Genomic DNA, 20,603 nt, shown 5'->3' on the forward strand with positions numbered 1-20,603 from the left:
TACATAGTATAAACAGATTAGAACAGTTGGGAGGATAGACAGATACAAGAATACATTGTGTCAGGGTTACAGTGTTCACTCAATGAATTGCAATCACTCTGTGTGTGTGTGTGTGTGTGTGTGTGTGTGTGTGTGTGTGTGTGTGTGTGTGTGTGCGTGTGCGTGTGCGTGTGCGTGCGTGTGTGTGTGTGTGTGTGCGCGCGTGTGTGCGTGTGCGTACGTGCGTGGATGTCTTAGGTAAGGTCTACTCATCCAGAATGCTCTATTGTTCTTCATCTCTTGGAGAAGAAGGATGAATGCAAACTGAAGATGAATGCCACCAGTGGTCTGTCATTATCAACCACTACTAAGACTGCAGGTAGAGCCTTCTCTTGACCACACATATTGACCCTTAATTCACTGAAAGTGAGGGGGGGAAAAGCATACAATATGTGCATACCCGCAAAGACAGGTCCACCAACCAAAACATAAACAACTGCACATCCCATTACATTTTCACATGCAAATAGCACAATGTGTGATATACAGTGCCCTACATAAGTAATGGGACAGTGACGTTTTTTTCTCAGCTTTTATGTGATTGTATTTATGTACACTTTTTATGTTGCACTATTCAGAAATTACAATACTTTATATGCATAGTCTCATGCATATATACAGTATATATACACTTTTATCACTTTATAAAAAGCAGTAAATGATATGGTTTTGACTAGCTGCTACTGGTAAGAATACATGTTACGATAAGGCTATGAAAATGTGGAGGACTTTTATTCAGAAACTTTTTATTTTCAAACTTTTGTTCTGAAACTTTTTATTTTCGGACTTTTATTCTGAAACCTTTTTCGGACTTTTATTCAGAAACTTTTTTTCCGGACTTTTCTTCTGAAACTTTTTTTCCGGACTTTTATTCTGAAACTTTTTTTTCCAGACTTTTATTCTGAAACTTTTTATTTTCACACTTTTATTCTGAAACTTTTTATTTTCGGACTTTTATTCTGAAACCTTTTTCGGACTTTTATTCATAAACTTTTTTTTCCGGACTTTTATTCAGAAACTTTTTTTCCGGACTTTTATTCTGAAACTTTTTTTCCGGACTTTTATTCTGAAACTTTTTTTCCAGACATTTATTCTGAAACTTTTTATTTTCACACTTTTATTCTGAAACTTTTTATTTTCAGACTTTTATTCTGAAACTTTTATTTTCAGACTTTTATTCTGAAACTTTTATTTTCAGACTTTTATTCTGAAACTTTTTCAAGTGCTACATAGCATTCACAAGTGCTACATAGCATCTGGCTCTTGATCTCCGGTGTTGCCATGTCACAGTCACTACAACCAACCGTTCAGCTGAAGCAGGTACCCCCCCCCCCCCCCCCCCCCCCCTTTGAAACAGCAGAGGCATCATCACTCTCACTAAACTCCCTAATTTTGGGACTAGAATTGATATGCATGACCACTCTGTGGCGAGCTATTACTTTTAAACACTGTTGCCCAACAATCCTTGTTAGTAGTAGCCTATAGTGATGCCAAATGCCATGTTTAGCTCCTATAAGTCTTAAAAATAGTTTGCGATTGCTCCCCTTGTTTAGGACCGCCTGTCTTTGGAGATCCAGGTTGTCTGGTGGAGTGGGATGGTGTGAGCTGCTGGCCGGCAGCCCTGATAGGACAGAGCATCGCTGTCATCTGTCCTGTGCCCCTCCTGAAGCCTGACTCTCCGCCAGGTAAAACATTACCTCTGCTTCCTCAGAACTGCAGGTGTAGCCAGACCTATCAAGAGGTGGAGTGTTTACACAGTGCCTTCAATGTGATTTCTCTTTCAGTTCTCATCACACGTAACTGCACGGTCCGAGGGTGGGGCGAGCCCAGCTTGCCGTATTACCAAGCCTGCTACTTTGGAGACGGCAACGAGGAGGAGACTGGGGATGAGGTAGAGGACATAGTTACAATGGCGAAACTGATCCTCGATCAGCACTCTTACTTGAAATATTTTGTGAATATCCCATCCCAAAGCCGAGGCTGGAGTGAGGAGCTAATTGCAGTGTACAGGAGTTAGGCAAGGCTACTAGTAAAGCAAGCTCAGTCTCCTTACCACCTCTGTTACCTTATGTATGAATCAATGAATGAATGAATGAATGAATGAATGAATGAATGAATGGTCTTTATTGTCATTGCTATAGTACAGGTACCAAACAACGAAATTTGGGAGGGGGGGCTCCCCTGGTGCTAGGAAAGAAAAAAGAAAAAAACTAAAAAAACAAGAAGGGAAAGGAGCTGGTTTACATAAATAAAGGCTATGTACACTACCCACTATACTATACTGTACATATAAAACACTGTGCTGTACTCTATGCTATGCTATACCTATTCTAACATTTCCTATTTCTCTGCAACCTTATGTACCCTAGGGTTGTCATATTGCACACAGTGTTATTGCACATTCATTTAAAGTGTCGCAGTTTGCAGGCTTGAAATGTACACATTTGTGCCTCAGCACTACACCTGATTTTTTTCAATCCAGCAGCTGCCATCAATCCGTCCAGACTGTCCAGGGCCCAGAACCTAGGTATTTGCTGTGTTCAGGGCCTGGATGGCCCTGGGGTAGAAGCTGAGCTTCAGTCTGTTGGTCCTTGCGGACATGGTCCTGTACCGCCTGTTCGAGGGCAGCCGGGCAAAGTGTTCGTACCCAGGGTGGGATGGGTCTCTGGAGATCTTGGAGGCCTTCCTGAGGCAGCGTGTGTTGTACAGCTCTTCCAGAGAGGGGAGGGGGGCGCCGGTGATCTTCTGGGCCGTTCTCATACTATTATGTTGTATAATAATAATTATGTACCAATAGTCCTTTCCAGTTTTGTCAACAAGGGACCTTTAAATTGTCTGTTTTTCCTGACTCTGTCACTGAATATTTAATTATTTTGTTCCAGCAAAATTTCTTTGCCACGGTGAAGCTGATCTACACGATAGGATACGGGGTCTCTCTGTCTTCTCTCTTCATTGCCATTCTGATTTTCTGCGTCTTCAGGTGAGCTTTGGCATTTCAGTGAATAGACATACTTTAGAATTGTAATGCATCTATATGTGTCAACAAGAACGGAAGAACTTCTGTGAATCACGGTTTAAGAAGTCACAGACATCATTCACAGGTGAGGCGCAAACTCACAATTCATTCTCAGTGAATTCCTCCCTAAAGCTAGAAGCATACAGTACAGTACTTGCATCAACATAAAATGTATTTAGCTGTTGGTTAGCCTCTGAGTTTTGGCCCTGAGGCTCCAGAAGAGGCCTCGCCTTTTGGACGGCTAATAAAATGGACGGCTCTAATATGTTGGTCTGTTATATGATGGCCTCTAAAACCGCCTTCAGTTAGACTACTCATCACAGCGGTCTTATTTTGACTCTGGCAGGAAGCTGCTATGCACAAGGACCTACATCCACCTCAACCTGTTCTCCACCTTCATCCTGCGAGGCCTGGCTGTGTTTGTAAAAGATACTGTGCTGTTTGCAGACGAGAGCCTGGACCACTGCACCGTCTCAACGGTAGGACTAGGTTTCTGATGAAACCTATGATTATGCCTGTGGTTGTTGGGCATTCCACCCATTACAAATCATCATACTTCCCACGTATGAAATTAATGGGACAATTCATAAACTTCCACCCAGGAAGTGGAGAATGAATCATGAATTTGAAAATCCAGAATCTTCAAACAATAGAATTTGGAAGAGAGTTCAGAGAGTTCAGAGAGGATTCGTGATAGTAATGTGGTTAACATGACAACACTTTCCACAGAGAGTTTACATGGAACCTAAAGGGACAGCCAAACCTTCTAAGAATATACTGAAGAGATGTGGTGGACTTGATTGATTGATTGATTGATTGAGTTTATTCATGGATCGAGTAAAAACTGTAATCCAAGGGATGACATGTGAAAGTGTGAACACTTATTTCCAACATGGTCCTTTGATATTAACATAGAAGACAACAATAACATCAAACAATCATTAAATAATCATTACCCCCCCCCCCCCCCCCCCCCCGCCCCAAACAAAAAGGATTAGGAACTTCTAGGGAAAAAAAAGAAGAATAAAAGAAGGCAAAAAAAATAGGCTTAATGAAGAATCAACATGTATATATACTGTGTGTGTGTGAGTGAGAGACAGAGTTTCAGTGATCTGTTTACCGTCCGTCAGGTAAAGTGTAAGGCAGCGGTGACGTTCTTCCAGTACTGCGTCTTGACCAACTTCTTCTGGCTCCTGGTGGAGGGCTTGTACCTGCAGACCCTGCTGGCTTTCACTTTCACTCAGAAGAGGAAGCTGTTTTGGTTGTACACCGTCATTGGTTGGGGTAAGGTGTGTGTGCGTGTGCGTGTGTGTGACTGCGTGTGTGTGTGTGTGTACAACGTTTATTCATCTAATTGTGCATTTCATTTTTCCAGGGACTCCCTCAGTAACCATCGTGAGTTGGACCGTGCTGAAGAGCCAGTTTGACAACGTAGGGTGAGAGGAGTGGGTGACTGATTGGGAGTGTGACTGTGTCTGGATTAAACAGTTGTAGGTGGAGTACTTGTACAAGTATTTGGAACACAGCATGCAAGAGGTCAAAGAGGGTGATACATAACTGAATTTGAAGGGTCAACAACGGGTAGAGAAGATGGGCATATTGAATGTGTATGGTACACGGCCGTAGCCTTTGTCAAGTCTTACTTAATAAATCGACACTTTTGCATCTGGAACAAGAGTGTGCAGCTTCTACTTCATTCAATAGTATCCTGCTCCGTCGCCAGCACCTCGCCTACGTTTTCTGCGGTGTGCATTCTCTTCTTTTTAAATGTTGAATCTATACCTGTATCATCTCTGCTCCAACAGGTGCTGGGATAACCTTGACAGTGGCCTGTGGTGGATAATCAAAACTCCCATCCTCCTCTCTGTCTTTGTAAGTGCTGCACACCCTCTCATGGTGGGACTGGTGCCGTATGACAACAAGAATCGAATATCTCCATCTGTTTTTTGTGGTTCACATGCAGGTAAACTTTGCGGTCTTCATGAATATCAGTCGGATCATCGTTGAGAAGATGAAGGTGGATGACTTGGTGGATGGAAGCGACCAAACACCTTACAGGTGAGACTGACCGGTCATTCATGCCACTTGTACAAATGTTACATGTTAATGTATTTGGAAAGGGTCCTAAACCTTCAAAACGGACTAGCTATTGTACAATAAATCAGGTAGCCTACTCTCACCATTATCAACCGACCTTTGGTTACTGTAGATGACAGTATCAATAGATATGAATAATGGGAACTTAACCAATTTGACAATTACAGTACATACATTCAAATATTCCTAAGTGTTAGGCCATTTCATCTTTCTTTCTCCCTCTCTCTCGTTCTTTCTTTCTCTCTTTCTCTCTGTCTTTATCTATCTATCTCTCTCTCTCCCAAATGTCTGCTGCCCCCTGGAGGAAGCTGGCGAGGTCCACCCTGCTCCTCATCCCTCTGTTCGGGCTGCATTACGTGGTCTTCGCCCTCTTCCCTGAGCACATAGGCATCGGGCCCAGGCTCTACTTGGAACTGGTCTTGGGCTCCTTCCAGGTACAGAATTCCTACCCCGATGGTTCTGTAAGCCTTGTACGTCCATGTACCTTCATGTATGCTGGGTTTTGTTCAAACCAGCCCTGTATACCTCCATGTATGCTGGGTTTTGTTTAAACCAGCACCTATTGGTGTTGTATGCACATATTTCACATCTAGTGGTTAAATACACCTCCATGAGAGAGCTATTTCAGGCATTTCGAAGCCAAAGTCTTCATAAACCATGCAGACATTGAAATAATCACTAAACCGTTGCAAAATATATGTTTTATTTTCCTCTCTCTGGGATGAAAATATTCACAAGTACACTATGAAGTAAATATAACTCAAGCTGTATTGTTGTGTTACAGGGGTTTATAGTTGCATTGTTATACTGCTTCTTAAATGGGGAGGTAAGATATTCCAGCATTGAACATAGTATTTTTCAATATTGAGTTTTCATGATAAAATTCAAAAATATACGATTACACTACAGTAACTCAGTGTGTTTCTCTCCAGGTTCAAAGTGAAATTCGAAAGGTGATGAAGAGGTGTCGACCACAGGCAGAAAACAATGTCATCAATCTGGCAACCCAGGTCTATGTACCCTAGATTCTGGGGCAAGATGGTCATTTGTCACTGTTTTATAGCCCATCATGTTAATTACATGGACCTTCATTCTTTCATTAATTTAGTTATGCCTAAAGTAGTCGGTTGATGTGTCTTTTTGTTTTTCATATAATATATATTGTGTTTTTTCTTTAGTTTAGTTTTTTTTATAATCTTTCCCAGAGGATGGCAGTATAGTAACCCCTTTGAGGAGAGAATCATTTGTGCAAGATACTTCTGAAATAGAATTTGTGGTGTCCTTGTATTTTCATTACAGTGAATTAGTTGTTCTTCTAATTGTAAGAGTTTTCGTACTAATTGTAACATTTATTGTTGAAGAAATACAGAAATTGTGTCGTAGCCTATATGTCATTCTGCATAATTTATTTTCGTTTAGCTATAGGCCTGCATTATAATATTCCTTTGTCAGCATGATCTTTGTAGAGGTAAACCGTGTTTTGCCTCAATTATAGCCTACTTCTCTGCCTCACAACGGTCTGTGAAAAGTATGTTAACCAGTAGCTGCAGAGGCCAGTCCCGCTGTGCTCGCATGTCATCTTCCAAGAAGCGTCTGCTCATTCTGCTGCAGCATGGCACCGTTATCAGAGGGAGGAACGAGCCCGGGGTTAAGTTTCTGCTCAGCTGTTTTATCTAGATCAACCTAGGTTGGAGGGAGCAAGTGCGCCGTGAGAGATGGGAGTGGGGGGTGGATGCAAAATAATCTAATTTATTCATTTCGAGGTCTCAAATGAGAAATAGTCATGATTCCGTTGATGATTACTATTTCTTGATCTACAATAAACATTAATTTGGCTACTTTAAGTACACATTTTGCCTGCTATAATCTTGTAAACGGTGGTAGTTTCAAATCAGTTTTAGCCTGATACCTCTGAAGAAATAATTGCATAATGAAAACAGAGAACCATATTGTTCAGCTCTTCTTATGAAATTGCACGCACAGTTTCCTGTAAAAGCCTCCAGTCATTTAATATGTTCATTGATATAGAACAAAGTTATAGTCTAAAGCCTATAAGGCCCGTCTTGGAGTTTTACACATGCATTTTCTTTTTGCTATAGAAAGAAATGGTTGTTAAGATTTTGCCGATGAAGAGGAACGTTGGAAATTGCATTTGGAGTCACTAGTTCCCAGAAGCAGACGACACCCATCTAAACATTTGTAATCACAGATATCATTCCCCTTATAATCATATTACGCACCTTAGGGCCAACTATAGCTTTTACATGGATAGGATTCCTCGCTCAATCGAATTGTAAGGCACACAGATGGGACACGGACAGAGTTTCCTCTGCTTTCGGTGGTCCCTGCGCGCTGTAGACCCCAATTCGTGACGTTAGAATTATAAGGTTCTATCTCCATTTTGGTCAAAATTGAGTTTTCTACATAATCTGATCCATTCGGTGTTTATTAATGCCTGTGTGGTGTTATTTTAAAAATGTTGACATTTTCTAGTTAGAAATTCATAAAATACAAAGGTTCCATCTCACAAAACATAATGGAATGTAAAAACGTTGACGCTCAATATCTCTGAATTGCCCTAAACGGAGATAGAACCTTATCATTCTAAACGGAGATAGAACCTTCTCATTCTAAACGGAGATAGAACCTTCTCATTCTAAAGGGAGATAGAACCTTATCATTCTAAACGGAGATAGAACCTAATCATTCTAAACGGAGATAGAACCTTCTCATTCTAAACGGAGATAGAACCTTCTCATTCTAAACGGAGATAGGACCTAATCATTCTAAACTGAGATAGAACCTTCTCATTCTAAGCTCGCCTCACGAATACGCACATGAGAACTGCTTTTCCACCTGTCGCGCCACGCGCAAGTCTGAAAGGAGTCTGCTATTGTGCAGGTGCGTCTCGAAATCCCTACAGAATGCCATTCACCAGCACTGTTTTAGCAGCGAATTCTGACACTGTTCGGAACCTTTTGTAAGAGATGAATGTACATTTCGTCATTGACATTATGCATCGAAGTCATCCATACGAAGACATTTCATTTGAGAGGAATTGGGTAAAAATTACGCACAACTTGGCTGTGCACATTCCAATGCAAGCATGCATGGTCACAAACTGCATAGCTACGAGTAAGTAGGCTATGAACCAGCCAGGGAACACTGTAGGGCTATGCAAGTTCCACATTCTATGTAGGTCGACACATTTCAAGGAATTACCTGTCATACAAAATGCATGACATTTCCAAAGAGATTTTTTTTTTTTCCACCTATAAGTGTATTTTTTAAACCCGCAAAGACGCACCCATGACCGACTCTCTGGCTTGCCGTTTGGGAACCTCTTAGCTGCAGTCGAAGTGTCCAAAAGATTGTACGTGATGATCTTCCTACCTGTCCTGAAGCAACTCTCAGGTTTCATTCAAGACACCACTGCGTCAGCAACAGCTGTCTTGGAGCTCCGCGCTGGCCTCCAGAAGGGGAGAATTAAGTCCTCAGCCAAAGGCTTGACGGAAGACTTGACATTTCTTGTGGAGTTTTCTTGAGTTCTGTGGAAATATATTTTATTTGACTGTGCCAAGGTAAAGCTGCTCCATCTGCTCTGTGTTAAGGATGTGTGGGTTATGAGGGGTTGCGCTTTGGGCTCCTGCATGGATCAGCATGGAAGAATGTAAACGTCCCCATACAGGTCGTTAAGGGCGTAAACGTTTAGTAGTAGTATAGTTTTTGTGTTATTGTTTACCCTGTGTGTTATTTTTTTAAAATATCTTGGTCTGAATTATTACAAAGAAAAAGGAGAAGCAACGCTGGCCATCTCCAGATTCAGCTGGTCCACCTGTTCTGTTGATTTGCTAATCTTGCATATATGTCATCTTTAAATTCGGATTGATACATTGTCTTAGTTCCACTTGGTGTTTTTTCCCGATTATATTGTTGATCATATTTGTCTGAGGTGATAATACAAACGAAGTCTTGGCAATGGAGTAGCCTATTGAAGACAACTTCTCCCCATGTACAACTTTTTCCAAGTAATTGCAAAATTGTAATTGATCAGTTAATGTCTTAAAGGGGGATATCTCTAAACTATTTCCTCTGGGAATAGCCTACATATTTTTGTAACATTCTAATGATCTTGTAGGGGGCACTCTGGTCAACCATTTACCATTTTGAATTGGAAGGAGAATGAAAACAGTAATTGGATCTTAATGCTTTAGAGAAAGTCAATGTCAGAGAAGGACTGTAAATGAGACGCCTGATATTTTCCATTCAATTCAATTCACCATAGGACCCCCAGTTAGTATATTCTATGTTATCGGTGCTAAATGTAGCCCTTGTTATGTTATTTGATTTGATTTAACCAGCTTGTGTGGGTGGGTGGGTGTCACAGATGTGCAATGCGCTACTACACTGTTGTGATAGAGTAGAGCAGCACTCAGGGGAGGGGTAGTAGTGTACTCCCTTTCTTTGTAACCTGGCAGGTGAGGGGGGCAGACGTAATTTGTCAATAGCAAAACGTCAGATGCTTTCGTCCTTTGCTTTTGTGCAGTTTGGACGCTCTCCTTCCCCATCTAACCCTCCCTCCTCCTCCTCCTCCTCCTCCTCCCATGGTAGCGGTTTATATTTAGCCGATGTCTTCATGGCAGGCAGGCAGGCAGGACACTCTGATGCTGTGGATGCTCGCTTGTATTCCTTTCCATTCCTCCACCGCTAATCCATGTTGCCCAAATCAGAGGTGTGGGGAGATGGAGCCAGCCAGACCCCGGGCCCCGCTCTCCTCTTAGACATCCGGGGGTAGATGTGGAGATCGGGTGGTCGCCTTCTGTCAGCAGTTACGCCTCATCTCTTATGTAACCATGTCTGGATCCCTACAATGGACGCCTTAGGATAGTGCTTACACTAGCAGTGCGTGAAGAGTGGCAGACATGTTTTTTTTTTTAATGATATTTTCATGGATGCAACTTAACTTAACATAAAGCAGCTGAAGAGCAATCGAATCCTTTGGCTCGTACACACATTTGAGTTAATTGTCACATTCTAGACCTGGTTACACGTTATGGCTTTCCTCCTTGTCTTCGACGAAAATAATGTGCTGAATATTGTGATAAGCTCAAGCGTTTTAGAGTTATCAGTGTCTTGTTGTGAGGTTAGCGGACGTGTTGTGGATTCTGATTATCCCCCACTAAGTGAATGGTAAAAATAGCAGGTTGAGAGGGTGGAATGTGAATACTAGTGGTAGATTTGCATTGAAAATAAATTGTTACGCCGGTGTCTGAAGTCTTGTGAAAGTGGGTTGCTGGACAGAACTCCAACTACTTGGCCATCCCATGATGGGTGGAGACACACTAACGTTGTAGTAGCCTTCTAGTTCATGATGAACGGTGTGTGTGTGCGTGTGTGGGGGGGGCTGTGTGTGTGTGTGTGTGTGTGTGTGTGTGTGTGTGTGTGTGTGTGTGTGTGTGTGTGTGTGTGTGTGTGTGTGTGTGTGTAATGGTGTTCCCAACAGTGTTTGTGTGCCCTGGTCCTCCTCCGGCTGTGTGTCACTGCGCAGAGCATCACATGCTCTTGGACGCAGAAGGTGTAAGGTTTTGGGTTTCTTTCACCAAGTGAGAAGAGGCCATGTGATCGGTTGGCAAGATGTCCTCCTTTTCCATAGTAGGCGAAGGGTGAAATAAGGTTAAAGGCTAAAAAGCGAAATCGTAAATGTGCGTTTTTACCAACCTAGTCGCTCCGTTGTTTGTCATTTTGCCTCTCGATTAAACGCTCCCATTCATCATTCGCCCCCCTCCACCCCTGATCTTGTTTGACCCCATGAGAATATCATATAGCCCCATGAGTCATATCATCATGTTGTGCTGTAATGTGAAACTGTCTCGGATAACCTGCTTCGTCTCCTTTCGAAATGTACTTACGTAAGGCTATCATAACTGGCTATAATGTCTGTTTTAGCTTCACTGAGAGACAGTTTGACAGTTTGAAACATGTCCCTTGCTTCCGCCCCTTTTATCCTTTTCCATTAGATGTGACCGAGGGTCTTGAACCTGCCAAATCACCCTAACCCCTTATAACCCTAACCCCTTACGCAATGGTGGAGAGGTGGAAGAGGTGGAGAGGTGGGGCTTCTGATAAGCAGAAGCCCCCCTCATTCATTCATTCTTTGCAGCATTGGCCACTTCATTAGGCACACCTTGCTAGTACTGGGTTGGACCCCCTCTTTTGCCTTCAGAACTGCCTTAATTCTTCATGGCATAGATTTAACAAGGTGCTGGAAATATTCCTCAGAGATTTGGGTCCATATTGACATTATAGCGTCATACAGTTGCTGAAGATTTGTGCCAAGAAAATATCCCCCCACACCATTACACCACAACCACCATCTTCGCCCAGAGAACTGCCGCTCACTGGATTTTTTTTCTTTTTCTGACCATTCTCTGTTACCCCTAGAGAGGGTTGTGCGGGAAAATCCCAGTAGATCAGCACTTTCTGCACTTGAAATACTCAAAACAGCCCCGCCTGGCACCAACAACCATGCCACATTCAAAGTCACTTAGATCGCCTTTCGTTCCCATTCTGATGCTTGGTTTGAACTTCAGCAGATCGTCTTGACCATGCCTACATGCCTAAATCATTGAATTTCTGCCACATGATTGGCTGATGAGATATTTGCGTTAATGAACAGTTGAAAAGGTGTACCCAATGAAGTGGCCGGTAAATGTATATTAGTTGCATTTACAAATGTTCTTGTACCAGACATGACTTTGTGTTGTTTTCTCAACTTAAGTAAGTAAGTCAGTAAGCACTGACTGTCCATACACGCAAACATCTTCCCAGATTCTTGGACATTACTTTACGCTGGCCATCGTACAAAATGATTGATGAGGTCAGGCTGGGCTGGCACTGTGAGTTGACACCTGGGAGATTTTTCCAGCCCTTCACAAGCTCCTAGGAATGCAGTGACAGAATCATGCCGCACATAACTACCGCTAATCTCCTCAACATGCACATAATGCATGTGAGAATCCCATCCTATCGGCCTACATATTCATTTTCAGGGTTACCTTACCATTTTTCCTTTAGTTTGACATAGCTAACTCTTTTCACTCCACATGCTATTGTATGCACGTGAGCTAATGGACAGGCTCACACAAGGCACACACAGTGACACAACTGGAAAGTGAAACAGGTGGGGGGTGGGGGGGGGGTCTCTTGTGGCCCCCTATGGAGTTTAAAGCACAAGGTTAACTGGTGGGTGACAGGGTGTTGAAGAGAGCAGGGATCGAGGGGGCTCTTCGGTTTGAACCCGTGAGAAAAAGAAGGAACTAGGGGCACAGCAAATGTCACGGGGCTGCCTGGATGAAAACCCTTGTTTGCTCTGTAGAGCTTTGCGTTAACAACTTAACACATTCCAGGCATGGTATATACTGTACAGGTATGCTGTACTGCAGGAGGGGGATTGAATGTGAGTGTTGCTTGATTTTCTGAAGTTTACCGCCATAGTAGTGCGATTGCGAGCTCTCCTCTCCTCACAATCGAACACAATAGGAGCACTATTAGAATTGTCCTCTTAGTATTTGCAAGTTGGTTCAGTTGGTAGCCGAATAATATTCTGATACATGCCGATACAAAGCTGTGTAAGAGTGAGTTTCCGAATAGAAATATTGGCATTGGCATTCCAAGACCAGCTAGTCACTAGTGTAACTCACTGGTGTCTATATTACTCCCTCCATGTCCTCAGACAGTATGTCACATGGTGTACTGTATACTGTATATGAAAGTCTGGGACGGCCATAGAAAGTTCTCACTCCTCTTCTCTTCCTCCATTTGTCACCAGTCCATAGCAGGATATGCTCAAGAGTTCAATACTGGCTCTTGAAGCTGATGGGGGCAGAATGTAATGAGTCATATTACCCTTCTACTCTATTTGGTTGACAGTGTTTTGAGACTTTTTTTTAACAATTAGGCTACAATTTTAATATTTTAGGTGGTCCAAGCTATGTTGTTGTTGACACTCATGTATATGTTTGTGGTTTGTAAGTGTTTGTAATTGTGTTTAAAGACTGTTAAGCGTTATTTTATACAGTAGATCGTTTTTTGAATCAGAACAAACAGTTGTAAGAGTTGTATGATTGAGTTAACATCGCTTTAGTTAATTGCAAAGAGCATGCCAGTTTCTTGTGCTCAGTCTACATATGTGTATAAACTATTTACAAACCACAAAATGTATACCTTAAACATTAAGTGATTCCTTTTCTGTTCTTTTGAATTGAATTGAATATAACAGGATGATTATCAAACCAATCCTTTGATTGGACACTGTTCACTGGAAGACAAGCTATATATAGTTCACCATTTTGCTCCGTTCGTCAGAAATGTAATTTATCCTTAATTTCTAACTTAAGGCCTTTGCCCTTGGCTGCAAGTATAGCCCAACATAACACTGTCAAACAAATGTTAGCATGTCGTCAAAGGGTATTATTTACTTAAGCGACACAGGAGACAAGATACCTCCGTCTCCAACCCCCATCCCACCCTCCTCATCACCTATAAGAAGAGAGAGAGAGAAGTTATCCCGTTCCACGTTGGCTAGCTGTCAATAAAGGACGATGGATTATCCATGGGATGGCTTCAGACTGGTCGGGTCGTAATTAATGATGTGGCATAATGCAATCAGGAAATGTCTCCAATAATCCCCAGAGGAGCAAATCTATCCTCAGGATGTATATTTTAAGGCCAGCCATCGTTCCCTGCAAAAGAGAGGCCCCTTGTCCCCCAAAATGGGCTCTTGAAATGGAAGGGGTGCATGGGGGGGGGTGGGCAGGGGGGGGGGGGGGGGGGGACAGAGACGGACACGGAGACGGACGGACGTCAGTGTAAGGGTGAGAGCCAGGATGTCCTACTTAATGGGCGACCAGAATGGCACACTGAAGCCTAATAGTTGTGGGAAAATAACATGTGCAAAGGCCATCTTTGGCAGGAAATGTGAAATACGGACCAGAGGTGTCGCGTAAAGGGGGTAGATGGCGAGCAGCGGGATTGGTGTGTGGAGGATTTAGAGCCCCCTTGGTGTCACAGAGAGGAAGAAGGAGGGAGGAAGGAGAGAGGAAGGGAGGGAGGGTGTAGAGGCGGAAGCCTCGTGGATTTTGGGCCCCCCCCCTCCCGTGTAAAATAGAAGGGTGGCGGAGTGGGGAGTTTAGTCTGGTAAGTTAAGTTGGCATGCTGGCCTGTTTATCGGAGGGATGTGAGGGAGAGAGCGAGGGTTCAGAGAGGCAGGAATGAGCAGAGTCATCGGGCTGCGGTAACATGATGCTCAGCAGTGATTGCCTGTGGCAGCTGAGCAGCCACCGTATCTGTGTGTGTGTGTACGTGTATGTGTATGTGTATGTGTATGTGTATGTGTATGTGTATGTGTATGTGTATGTGTGTGAATGTATGATTATATGTATAAGTGCATTTGTGAGTATTTGTGTGTGTGTGTGTGTGTGTGTGTGTGTGTGCGCGCCAGTGCGTGTGTGCGTCCGTCCGTGTGTGTGTGTGTGTGTGTGTGTGTGTGAGTATCTGTGTGTGTGTGTGTTTGTGTGTGTGTGTGTGTGTGTATGTGTTTGTTTTGCCACCACTTTCCCAGCCCAACCTACCCTCAGGGCATTCGGCTCAGAAAACACTGTGAATCCACTCAGTCATATAATCTGTGTCTGTCAGTATCTACAGTACGAGCTCTAGGTCCCCTGTTCCCAGGTCGTCGTCATATAAGCATGCGGTTGTGTCCGCCCATCTTGGCTCGTGACATACAACAGTGCACTTGGTCTACATCATATCCCTACTATCTGTATAATGTTGTTCTGTAGTCCTTTTCACATGACTAAATACCAAATACACATTTTTACTTAATGATGCATTTCTATTTTTGTGCATCAATCACATACTATTTCGTCCACACTTAAGGCAGTTGACGACAGGTGATGATGTCACAGGTTGATGATGGAATAATCTGATGGATTCAGATTGGAATAATCTGGTATCTACCTGCCTGCTAGCAAACCTTTTTCATTGACAGGTGTTTTCGTCGAGGGGTGGGCGGGGGGGGGGGTCGGTGGCAGGGGTGTTAGCGGGCTTTTTCATTGACGGGTGTTTCGTCGATGGGGGTAGCAGTGTTTTTGATTGATAGCTTGCGCTAAATTGACAGCAAAAGTGTGACTCCTGCTTCAGTACAGTAGATTTGTTGGTCTACGGTACTTCAGACAACAAACACTCGCCACTGGGCAGGTTGTTGAGGATTCGTACACAACTTCTTTCTTACTTTGAAAGTTTATTCGGAAGAAAAAAATACAGGACAAAAGTAGATTTCTTCCAAGAATTGAATTTAGAGTGGGCGTACTTGTGACAAGGGACAGGAACTTTAACCACGTTCAACATTATGATGATATCGACGTGTTAGCATAGCATAAGGCTATCAGGACATCCAATTAGCCCACTCTGGCAGTTTAGACAAAAATATTGCACTTATAAATTGAAAGTGGACGTTTAGCACTCGATGATATCCTTTTCGATTCGAGTTACGGACAAGATTTTTTTTAAATGAGGAGCTCACTAGAAAAGAAACAATGTACAGGCCTTGTTATACCGGTGATATCAAGAGCTTAACCTTAGCTGCTCCTGGGTAAATCAAACTGTCTCGACTGGTTGCTGAACATGAACGCAGCAGGCACGAAGTAAGTAAGCAGTGCCAGCTGGCCTGGATATCGCCCGTCTGTTAAGCTAATAAGTAATATGATGTACACGAGTAATGTCAGAGTTTCTTTGGTCCTGTGGGAAAGTATCTTGTTGAAGCTCCAGCGCGGGTCCGGAGCGCGGGTCTTCACTTTGTCATTACCTTGACAGTTTTATATGGGTCACCTCTTACCCCACTGCTGGTGGGGGGTTAGGGAGGGAGGGGGGAGATGTGGGGGTGGGGGGAAGGGGGAGAGAGGCGGGGGGGGGGGCTGGAGATAGATAAGGCACCCAATCCTGGGATCGTTATACAGTAGCCACCAACACAGAAACACACACCGTCTTGGACGTGCACACGACTACATACAGTGTACTGTACATTGGCTCCTTCTCAAATGTGCACACATACAGTACCTTAAAGGCAGCTATACGTACCTATGCGTGGTTACTTTTTCTCACTGCTGCTAAAAGCATGTGTTTTATTTATACCAAATGTTCACATCCCAAATGTTCACAGACACAGTTCACACGTCTCTGAGGTTTTCGTTTCTGCTGTGAATAATGTCATTTAAGTGTGCCCTTTTCCCATTCAAGACACAGTACATGCTACTCATGGGCTATAAATCCAGGTGTTTGGGGAGACACACAATTAGTTGAATATACAGTAGGCCTCTCAAAACAATATACATTTTATGACAGACGAGAGTCATCAGCTTTCCTCTCTGACAAGGCTTTCTGCAGCCAGTTGGTAAAGAGGAAAGAGCGGACTGTCCATCTCCATGTTGCTCTGCTACAGAAGTGAAGCATGTAATTTAGCAATTTGGATTTATCATATGATCTCAGTCATTGATCACTACCGATATACAGTGAATAAGTAATGGGACAGTGAAGCATTTTTTCTACTGTTTGCTCTACACTCCAAAAGTTTGGATTTGAAAATCGAACAATTACTATGAGGTTAAAGTGGAGATTGTCTGCTTTTATTTGATGGTATTTGTGTACAATTGAGAAATTACAATACTTGTTATGCAGTCCGCCTATCTCAGGGTACCACTGGAACTGTATCATAAAAACAACCATAGCCAACAGCCAGCTTCACAGAGGTACCCCCTGGATCTGCAATATCTCTATGGTCAAAGAGGGGTTGGCATATTTTGAAAAATCCAACCATAGACTCACGTAATGTATCTTTTCATTTACTAAAATGAAGAATATCTCTGATCCAAGCCTCGTGGGATGGAGGAGAGGATGATTTCCAACTAAGTGATACCAGTCGTCTAGCCAATAGGGTCAGGAAGGCCACATGGTCCGTTGTAATTCTTGGCAGGACCACTGTATCTGGTATTACGCCAAAGTGTGCTGTTGATGCAACTGGATCAAAGGGTATCGAAGTACCCCCCGATAACATGTAAAAAATATTGGACCAATAGTTGAAGAGATGTGGAAGACCAAAACATATGAATCAATGAGGCAGGAATAGAACTTGTCGACACCTGTCACAAACATGTTTAATATTAGGATACATTTGAGAAAGTCTGACTTTTGTCCAGTGAGTGTAGAGGAGTGTACAGGGAGGGAGAAGGTTACCACATTTAGCTGAAATCTGTTGGAAGGATGCAAAGATGCCCTCAATATTCAAATCATTAAATGTGCTCCATCCGTCAAAGAGGGACGGAAAGCGTGATTTTGAACTAACCTGAAGTGAAAAGGTTTGAAATCTAAAATGATGTCTAAATTGAGTCCAGATTTTAAGAGTCATCTTGACCAAAATGGACCACTAGAGCTGTAAACCAAAGCAGCCAGTGAAGATGGCATACAGGAAGATGCTTCAAGCAGGGACATTATGCAAGCTGTCTGCAACCAATACTGAAGTATGAGGAATGTGTTCTCTGCAGGTATACTCTGCAGATTCTTGGTTTCTTTTTATCCCAAATAAACCCAGAGATAATACCATCAACTTTCCTAAAAAAAAGTATTTTGGTATAAAGATAGGAATGCATTGAAACAGGAAGGAAAATGTAAGCAGAATATTAATTGTTTTAATTATACTTGAACAGATTCTTAAATTTCTCAGTGACTTGGACCCTCAAGTACGTGAAGTTGTACAGAACTATTCTGAATGGTATGGTGTGAAGTGGATATTTGCGAGATGCAGCATTTAGAGGGAATAGCTTATTAAAATTCAGCTTGTAGCCAGATATGAGACTAAATGAGTTAAGAACAGAGAGCACAGCAGGTCTTCCGTCCCTGGTCACCCCAGTGTTGCGCGGGTTAGATCGAAGCGCAATTGCGAGGGGCTTAATGGCGCAAAGAGCAGGGGGGACAATGGGCATAGTCCGAGTGGTTTTTGTTAGTTCATACAGATGCAAGAAGAGAGGTGTACAATAAGTTGACCCAAGCATTGAACCTCTTGCCAAAGCTGAATTTCCCCAAAGTTCGGGATCCTTTGAGTTTGAGGGATTGTATATAACATTAAGTAAGCATTAAACAATCTAAAAAAGCATGTCTGTTTTCAATAAAGCCTGTCCCGGTCAGAGGAAATTACAGATGGCAGGACTGTTTCCAAACGCATAGCCAGCAGCTTAGGTAATCTTTTATAGTCTACATTAAGTAACGAAATTGGGCAGTAGGATCCGCAGAAAAGGGAGTCTTTATTCTTTTTTTGTATTAATGAAATGGAGGCCTGTGACAAGGAATGAGGGGGAGAGGCAGTGTCCAATGAATAGGTGAACATGTTGATCAGGAGAGAGGCCAACTTAACCATAAACGTCCTGTAAAACCTGACAGAAAACCCATCTGGTTCAGGACACAGGGAACACTGCATTGCACCGTCAATCTCGAAATCTCCTCAATTGCTTCCTCTAATTGAAGCTTGGAAGCTGTCTCCACAATGGGAACAGTAAGAGTGCTGAAAGAAGAGTCGAAAACTGAAGGGTCAGCTGAGAGTTCGTAAGTATAGAGAGGCATAGAAGCCCCTAAATTGATCATTAATTAGCTGAGGATCAGTCATGACCCCCATGGCAGTCTGAATTTGAGGAATGTGATGAGTTGAGGATGTCTGGCGAAGTTGATTGTCTTTTTCCTATCAAAACAAGTTAGTTAGTTAGTCCTCTTCACCCCGTTGAGGGGCATAGGGCGTCCACCAGAGCTCTCCATCTCACTCTCTTTTGGGCCTGGGCCTTTGTTTCTTGCCAGCTCACCCCGATGTTCTTCAGGTCTTGGAGTGTGGAACGTCTCCAGGTGTTTTTCGACCTTCCAGCTTTCCTCTTCCCCTGCGGGTTGTAGTCCAAGGCCTGTCTAGTGATGTTGTTGGAGTCCTTCCTAAGGGTGTGCCCTATCCAGCTCCACTTTCTCCTTTTGATGGTGGTAGCTATGCTGTCCTGGTTTGTTATTCTCCACAGCTCTTCATTTGTGATTCTGATGAAACAAGTATAAGACATAATTTGTCCCCTGATGTAGGCCTTAAAGGTCTCCCAGAGAAGAGATGGTGAGAAACCAGGTGTCTCATTCGTGGTTCTAAGGAAATAGATCTGAGCAGTCAGAAATTAGACAAATTTGTCATCAGACAATAAGCGTGGATTGAAACGCCAAGGTGGCAGGACTCGGGACCCCCGCCCACTGCTAAATCTAAAGTCAGGGGGGCGTGGTCTGATATTACAATGGAATTGTGAGAACACGAACGAACAGAGGGTATGAGTATTGTCTAGGAAAAAGTAATCAATGCGTGCACAATACATTTTTAAATGCAGCCAGGAAGTAGGTAAGTAGGTCCGGCTTTGGTCGTGTGGCTAATAAACTATCTATCTATCTATCTATCTATCTATCTAAGCTCCTCTGTATTTTGTTTTCTGTTTTTACTGCAAATCTCTGTGAATAAACAAAAAAACCTGGACGGTTAAAAAGGTTAAAGTTCCATGAAACTTCATTGGTTTTGAAAGAAACAAAGCGAGTTTAGGATGAAGTTTGTCAGAAATGTTTGTCAGATTAGTGCTCCTTGTATTCTCTCCAGGGATTCTCTAGATCAGTGGCTCCAGTGTACCCAGTACACAAAGAGTCCAAAAGACGTCCTCAGGGAAGCCGGAATGTGGGTTCAGGTGACGTCTTTAGGATGTCTTATGGACTACAGAAGACGATTCTGTAGTCCATAAGACGTCCTAAAGACGTCACCTGGACGTCCTAGAAAGACGTCATCTGAACCCACATTCCGGCTTCCCTGACGACGTCTTTTGGACTCTTTGTTTACTGGGTAGCTCAGTGTAGCGGAGGTGATTTGGAATCATGCGCTCATGATGAGGTAGCCTTGTCTGAGCCATGTACAGTAAACCGGGTTGGAGCCCGTCTGTCACATTGGTGCTGTGACCCGAAGTGGTCTTCCTGCGGAGAGGACAGAGGGGGGTTAATATAGCTGAAGGTGATTTGGAGTTACACTTTTGTGATGAGGTAGCCCTGCCCGCATGTTTACAGCTCATATTAAAATAATAGTTGTCAATGACGTTTTACAAATGCTCAATGTTTGTGTAATCATTTGTAATTCTCTTCTAATTCTGAGGGGTTTTTTCGCTACACACTCTGCCCCTCTCTCTCTCTCTCTCTCTCTCTCTCTCTCTCTCTCTCTCTCTCTCTCTCTCTCCCTCTCTCTCTCTTTCTCTCTCCCTCCCTCTCAGTTTATGCAAAATTATGCTACCTCTTCTCATTGTCCCTCTCTCTCCCCTTACAGCTCACTCTAATCTAGAGAGACCCCGGTGTGGTG

General features: G+C 43.0%; 1 protein-coding gene across 1 annotated transcript; it reads left to right on the plus strand.

Annotated features, from left to right (window-relative positions):
- Positions 1-309: 309 nt before the first annotated feature.
- On the plus strand, positions 310-20,585 carry ghrhr2 (growth hormone releasing hormone receptor 2; the record flags this gene model as incomplete). Its single annotated transcript, XM_080541941.1, has 10 exons — positions 310-325; positions 1,593-1,724; positions 1,824-1,930; positions 2,922-3,019; positions 3,402-3,534; positions 4,186-4,339; positions 4,431-4,486; positions 5,019-5,113; positions 5,457-5,586; positions 20,571-20,585. 10 exons carry the CDS (start codon positions 310-312, stop codon positions 20,583-20,585), a joined length of 936 nt encoding a protein of 311 aa, XP_080398067.1.
- Positions 20,586-20,603: the final 18 nt, after the last annotated feature.

The sequence above is a fragment of the Nansenia antarctica genome (assembly GCF_963989245.1).
Source record: "Nansenia antarctica genome assembly, chromosome: 11".
Lineage (NCBI taxonomy): Eukaryota > Metazoa > Chordata > Actinopteri > Argentiniformes > Microstomatidae > Nansenia > Nansenia antarctica.